At 36.5% G+C, this 7,500-nt stretch overlaps 2 protein-coding genes across 4 annotated transcripts in view; one reads left to right on the top strand and one right to left on the bottom strand.

Annotated features, from left to right (window-relative positions):
* LOC113800553 (solute carrier family 22 member 3-like) overlaps positions 1 to 409 on the top strand; it is a 48,125-nt gene extending 47,716 nt beyond the window's left edge. The window contains exon 12 of the mRNA XM_070130050.1: positions 278 to 409. Within this exon, the coding sequence (XP_069986151.1) occupies positions 278 to 377 (100 nt within the window). The 3' untranslated portion in view covers positions 378 to 409. The remainder of the gene's footprint in view (positions 1 to 277) is intronic.
* A 3,383-nt stretch (positions 410 to 3,792) lies between these two features.
* Positions 3,793 to 7,500, bottom strand: part of LOC113800556 (uncharacterized) — a 13,767-nt gene continuing 10,059 nt past the window's right edge. For 2 of the 3 annotated variants that reach the window (XM_027351341.2, XM_027351342.2), the window contains exons 2-3: positions 7,057 to 7,106; positions 3,793 to 5,591 (exon numbers count right to left, since the gene is read on the bottom strand). In XM_027351341.2, the coding sequence (XP_027207142.2) occupies positions 4,587 to 5,567 (981 nt within the window). In that variant the 5' untranslated portion in view covers positions 5,568 to 5,591; positions 7,057 to 7,106 and the 3' untranslated portion in view covers positions 3,793 to 4,586. Of the gene's footprint in view, positions 5,592 to 6,117; positions 6,140 to 7,056; positions 7,107 to 7,500 lie in introns of those variants that run through there. The other variant, XM_027351345.2, reaches the window with a different exon arrangement.

The raw sequence follows: 7,500 nt of genomic DNA, 5'->3' as shown, positions 1-7,500 counted from the left end.
TTGGGTGCTGTGGGCCTGTGGGTGTGTGTGGGTGTGTGGGTGGGGTATGTGTGTGGGTGGGTGGGGGGGGGTGTTTGTGTGTGTGGGTGGGTGTGTTTGTGTGTGTGTGTGTGTGTGTGTGTGTGTGTGTTTTCTGTTGAGTGTCCTTTGTGTTTTGTGTGTCTGCGTGTGGGTGTTGGTGTCTGTATTTTTCTTTGTGTGTATTGCTATTATGTGCTATTTTCACACATAGCTAATACCCAACGCAATAACGTAGTCGTGATTATCATCCCGGCAGCAACAGGGGCCAGATCCCTCGGCCATCCGCAGCATCCACAGGAGAGGGAGAGGACGAGGAACCTTGCATCTCACCAACCAGCGCCACGTCCTCTGTCTAAACGTCTTTCATTAATAAATGATACGAAGAAATGTAACTCTGTATCTATATCCAGACTCTCTCTGTTAGTTTCGTTGAAGAGAATTTTTTTTTTCATTAGTTTCCTCTTATTTTTTTTCATTAGTTCCCCCCTAAGCGGTTAAAGAAAACGTATGTTGGTTTCGTAGGTAAAACTCAAACAAATAATTGAATATCTATTCTTTTATATATTCTTACGTATACGTATTTGTCTATCTACCTCTCTCTCTCTCTCTCTCTCTCTCTCTCTCCCCCCTCCCCCCCTCCCCCCCTCCCCCTCTCTCCCCCTCCCCCTCCCCCTCTCTCTCCTCTCTCTCTCTCTCTCTCTCTCTCTCTCTCTCTCTCTCTCTCTCTCTCTCTTCCTTTCCTTTTTTTCCTCCTCTGTCTCTTTTTTTCTATATAATTATATTAATATATTATTTTTCTATTGTTGTTTGTTGTCTTATAATTCATATATATTATATATTTATATATAATATATAATTATATAATATATACATATATATATATATATATATATATATAAAATATATATATATATATATATATATATATATATATTTTTTTTTTTTTGTTTGTTTTGTGTGTTGGTACAAAAAATTAATTTAATAAATATATTAATTTTTTATTCAAAATATCAACATTATACAATTAATTTATAAATAAATATAATTTTATTTTTTGACTGAAATAGCCCCCTTTTTTATGAAAAGGGGGTATTTCCCGCGGCATCCCCCGCTCTGTGTCCGGGTTTCTCTTCTCCTCTGCTTTCATTTAGATCTTGACGATTTTGGTTCCTTTCTCTATTTTCTTTCCCTCGCTCGCTCGCTCGTTGTTATTTCTTTCTCTCTCTCTCTCGCTCGCTCATTTCTCTCTCTCTCTCTCTCTCTCTCTCTCTCTCTCTCTCTCTCTCTCTCTCTCTCTCTCTCTCTGTCTCTCTCTCTCCCTCCCTATCTCTCTCTCTCTCTCTCTCTCTCTCTCTCTCTCTCTCTCTCTCTCTCTCTCTCTCTCTCTCTCTCTCTCTCTCTCTCTCTCTCTCTCTCTCTCTCTCTCTCTCTCTCTCTCTCTCTTTCTCTATCTATCTATCTATCTATCTATCTATCTATTTCTATCTCTCTCTATCTCTCTCTCTCTTTTTGCTGTAACTATCAGACAATATGCTTTGTTCCCTCTCCTATTTTTTTTTCCGTTTATTTAACAAAATTATTACCATCTTTGTTTCACTTTGTTTTTCTTTTGTTTGTTTTCTTCTTCTTTTCATTCGTTTTTCATATTAATGATTCAGCCTTCGTTTGATAAAATCCTTTTTAATTGACATTATCGATCCAGAAATACCTATTGACTTCTTATACCTTAAAAAATGATTATTATTATTATCACAATGATGATGATGGTAATGATAATAATAACAAATAGTAAGAATGATAATACTACTACTATTAATATTAGTAATAATTATGATATTGTTATTATTAATAAAAGGATAACAATAACAGCACTAATAATGATAATAATAATAATAACAATAAATATAAATATCATATAAATATATCAATAATAACAACAACAACAACAACAATAATAATAAAATATATAAACAATGATAACAATAATAATAATAATAATAATAATAACAATAATGGTTAGTAATAAATGATGATAATGATAATGTAATAATAGTGTTAATGATAATGATAATGATAATGATAATAATGACATACAACAACAAAATTAATTATATTAATGATGCTACTACCACTACTAAAACTATTACTATTACTACTACTGCTACTATTACTACTAAAACTATTACTACTACTAAAATTATTACTACTACTACTAAAACTATTACTACTACTAAACTTACTACTACTACAACTAAAACTATCACTACTACTACTACTACTAAAATTATTACTACTGCTACTACTGAAACTATTAGTATTACTGAAACTACAACTAAAGCTATTATTATTATTACTACTGCTACTAAAACTATCGTTCTACTACTAAAACTATTACTATTACTAGAAAAACTACTACAACTAGAGCTATTAGTACTACTACTCCTACTATTAAAATTATCGTTCTACTACTAAAACTATTACTATTACTACTAAAACTAATACTTCTGCTACAACTAAAACTATTTCTACTACTACTACTACTAAAACCATTACAACTACTACTGCAACTAAACCTATTACTACTACTACTACTAAAGCTATTACTACTACTACTAGGATTACTAATAGTAATAATAGCAGTGATAATAGTAATATGATGAAAATAATGATGATTATGAAAATACATTATTACAGTGATTATAATTATAATCATATTAATGTCAACAAGCATAGTATAGATTTTATTATGCTTATATAATAATATAATTATGATCATTATAATATTGATAGTAAAGATAATAACAATATGAATAATTATCATTAGAATAATAACAAGGGCAATAAAAATGATATATGTAGTAATAGTCAAAATGAAAATGATAATAATAATAGTAATAACAATAATAATAACAATGATGATGATGATGATGATGATGATGATGATGATGATGATGATGATGATAATGACAACAACAGCAATAATATTATTACTACTAATACTGAAACATAATAATAATTTGTGAAAACAATATTAACAATGATGAGAATAACAACACTGATAATAATACTAATTACAACAGGAATGATAGTAAAAACAATAACAATAATAATAACAACAACAAGAAAAACAATGACAATGATGTTAATAGTACTACCACTACCACTAATACTATTCCTACCACTACTAAAGTAATAATAGTAATGATGATAATAATAATCATGACAATAATGACACTAATAATCATTACAGGGTTGATGATGATGATGATGATGATGATGATGATGATGATGATGATGATGATGATGATGATGATGATGATGATGATGATGATGATGATGATGATGATGATGATGGTAGTGGTGGTGGTGGTGGTGGTGGTGGTGGTGGTGGTGGTGGTGGTGGTGGTGGTGGTGGTGGTGGTGGTGGTGGTGGTGGTGGTGGTGGTGGTGGTGGTAGTGGTGGTGGTGGTGGTGGTGGTGATGATGATGGTAATAACAATAATGATAATAATATTAAGAAGAAACATAATCATAATAAAGAATTTATGTACATATCATAGAAATAATATCAATAATAATAATAGTAATAATAATGATAATAACAATAGTAATAAATATCGTATTATCAATAACAATAATGATAATAATAATAATAATAGTGCTAATGATAATGTTAACAACAACAATGAAAATAATAAATAATAATGATGATGGTAACATTAGCATTAATAATGATAATAACAATAATAAGGAACTGGTAATATGCAGTCAATTAATTCATAATTATATATTTAATATTCTTTCTCCTTGACATGTTATAGCATTTGACAGCCTAAATGTTATGCCCGTTACCATTAATATCAAACATAAATATATTATCAAATTGTACATATATATACATCATACTGAACATTTATAAAATATATGTTTGTAAATGATTGTTTGTTCGTGTGTGAGTCTGAGTGTGTGTGTGTGTGTGTGTGTGTGTGAGTGTGTGTGTGTGTGTGTGTGTGTGTGTGTGTCTGTGAGTGTGTGTGTGTGTGTGTGTGTGTGTGTGTGTGTGTGTGTGTGTGTGTGTGTGTGTGTGTGTGTGTGTGTGTGTGTGTGTGTGTGTGTGTGTGTGTGTGTGTGTGTGTGTGTCTATCTAGTGTTCATCTGTGCCTTCTGATGTAATTTCATAAAATATAGACGTGGTTGTGTACACCATGTATACTGTCAGACTTACACACTGTAAAATGAGTAATGTACAATTATGCAGAAGCAATGAAGAAACACCAAAGTTATTCTTGATTGACAATAGCACCAACAGAAGTCTGGAAATAAGTGCACACAGCACATACGGACATCTCTCTCGTAATATGAATATACAACCATATTTTCTTTGGTTTGCAGAAAAATAAGCATGTTGAAACTGAATCACATAAGTTTATATATATATATATATATATATATATATATATATATATATATATATATATATATATATATATATGGGGGTATTTGCGTGCGTACACATTCATTCACACATATATAGGTAATACACGTCACATGAAGCACACAGGCCTCTACCGCACTGCCGCTTCCTTCCGCTCTCGATACGTGGACTCGAAGTACTTGAGGCTGATCTTCGAGGCGCTCTTCTCCCTGCAGAAGGGGCAGGTCAGCATTCGGACCCCGTAGATGATGGGGCCGTGGTACACTTTCCCGGTGAACACGGGTTCGATCCCCCGCTCTTCGCCTACCTGGTGAATCCGCAGGTGCCTGTACACCCGGTGGTAGTAGAACCCCGTGATGCTCACCGACGGTAGAAAAAGGCGTACGATTAAGAAGAGCAGATGTAGCAGCCTGAGGAGGAATAAGGGCATGCACTTCGCCCATCTCGAGTACTTGAACATGCAGCGAAATCTCGGCTCCTTGAATTTCGGTTCCTGCGCGTCGAAGATGGCTTCTCCGAGGATAAGCTCCTTCCAGGTGCTGATGTATATCTCTCTTCTCTTTTCCTTCGGTTTCCTTACCGAGGGAGAGGACGGCCTTCCGCGGGGGTCCTCCACCGGCCTGTCCCTACATATGACATCGCTCGGAGGCGACGACACAGTAGGACACGCTGGGTCGTTGCAGAGGCAGCCCTGGTTGGCGGGGACGTGGAGCACTCGACTCACGCCCTGATGGAGCCGCGGGTCGAGGGCCAAGGCGTCCACCTCCACGTGGAGCGCCCGGCGACTGAGGGCGGTCTCGAGCAAGGCCCTGGTCTGGAGGTCCTCCTCGCCACCCGACAGAGCGCGGTCGACCCGGAACCGCTTCCTCTTCGAGTAACTGAGCCTCGGGGCCTCGCGAAGGGCAACCCCACCGCCCGGCCCCTCGAACACGTCCCTCCTTCTCGCCGGGGAGGGGGAGGACGCGTCGGGGCCGGCGGGGGGCCTGCGGATGACGTGGATCTGGCAGAAGGCCTCCTCGCCCGACTCGTGGCACCGCGAGGGGAGGGCGCTCGGGGCCTCGCCCTCCAGCCTCTGCTCCAGCCGCGCCAGGGGGTAGCCCTCCTCGTCCATGGCAGGGGCAGCGGGTGGCTCTGCCTGCAAAAGGGAAGGTCAGTGCCTAAAACAACGGAGAGAGAGAAAGAGAGTGAGAGAGAAAGAAAGAGAGTGAGAGAGAGAGAGAGAGAGAGGGGAGGGAGAAGGAGAGAGAGAGACAGAGCCAGAGAAAGGGAGGGGGAAGGAGAGGGAGAGAGACAGAAAGAGAATGAGGAGAAAGAGGGAAATAAATAGGAATTAAGAGAAAAAAGGCCCCAATGAACACGACTCCTCAACCCTTCCAACCAAGAACAGATACAAAAAATAATAATAATAATAAATATCCAAATAACGGTTGTAGTCCCTCGCTATCCTATTTTTTTTTTCTTTTTTTTTTATCAGGTAGTTCCCAATCTTAAACATTTCTACACCTCCATATACTATAGACTACCTCACTTTAAGGGGACCCTCGCCGTAGATTTTTGACGAATATTCTAAATATCTTAAGACAATAAACAACAATATCACAAGATAAACCTCCGCAGAGTCAACGAAAATTCTCCTTACTGCTAACCAAAACACGACTCACGAAAGAACAGAACGAAAGACGAACTTGCGTGAGACGGAGCGACACCACGACTGGTCATCTGGTTCATGTGAAAATCGTACAATGACTGCGGTGGTGCCAAATCTCAGCGGATAATTAGTTATATCTTAACTTCTCGTCCAGGTAGAAATAGTGATTCATTCTTATACTTACTATAGACAAATATATATCGATTATAATACAGGCACAACAAGAGAGGTGAAGAAAACATGTGAGTAAATAAGAGAAAATGACAAGAAGAATTCCAACGTGTAATTTCCCGCCATATCGCGTGACGTCACGATGACGTCAGCCTGAAATTTGGGTGAGGCGAAGAATTTTGCTTATTTGGTCTCTTTTATATAAATCTTACATTCATCTAAAATAAAGTCCAAATGCAGATTTTATACCAGCTCTTCCTGTGGGATATTACCATTTTAAATGCCGAGTTATAATTATTTAAATATTCGCAGATTTTTTTCGTGCCTACAGTGCCTGACAGTATTATTACCAGGATGGTTCAAGTATGGGTCTCGGAGTTAAACTTTTTGTGACCTGTGATATTTACACTCACAAACAGACACACAACTGTGTATGTATACAAGCATGTATGCATACATACATCATACATACACATATACATACATATGTGTATATATGTCTCTGTGTGTGTGTGTGTGTGTGTATGAGTGTGTGTGTGTGTGTGTGTGTATGTGTGTGTGTGTGTGTGTGTGTGTGTGTGTGTGTGTGTGTGTGTGTGTGTGTGTGTGTGTGTGTGTGTACATATGGTACGTATACAAATTGCAGAAGGGTAAGTTAGACTAGACTTATCTAGCTGATGTTCCGCCATCCTGTCACTCACATTTATGCACCTTTACGTTGTTCATAGGTCTTACTACTGAACATGAAATAATTAGCGAAATCCTTGCGTTCAATACTCACCTGTCAGAAGGCTGAACAGTCCCAAGTGAACGTAACAGCTGACAGTCGTACTGTAAACAAATTAAAGAATAAATTACTGAGCTTTTAAAATTAAAGAACAGAAATATACAGATAAAACAAATGCATCTATATGCACACACACAATTAGATAGACACACACATATACACATATGCATATATATATATATATATATATATATATATATATATATATATATATATATATATATGTATGTATGTATGTATGTATGTATGTACATGTATATACATAAATATATGCATATATATGTATATATGTATATATACAGTATATATATATATATATGTATATATATATATATATATATATATATATATATATATATACATACATATACACACATACATAAGAGCATTATGAGTATTACACAAAGCCAACAAAAAGTACTGTCCTTGTGTATTAAA

Source organism: Penaeus vannamei, chromosome 14, assembly GCF_042767895.1.
Source record: "Penaeus vannamei isolate JL-2024 chromosome 14, ASM4276789v1, whole genome shotgun sequence".
NCBI classification, from domain to species: Eukaryota; Metazoa; Arthropoda; class Malacostraca; order Decapoda; family Penaeidae; genus Penaeus; species Penaeus vannamei.
This window is presented reverse-complemented; position numbering and strand designations above follow the sequence as displayed.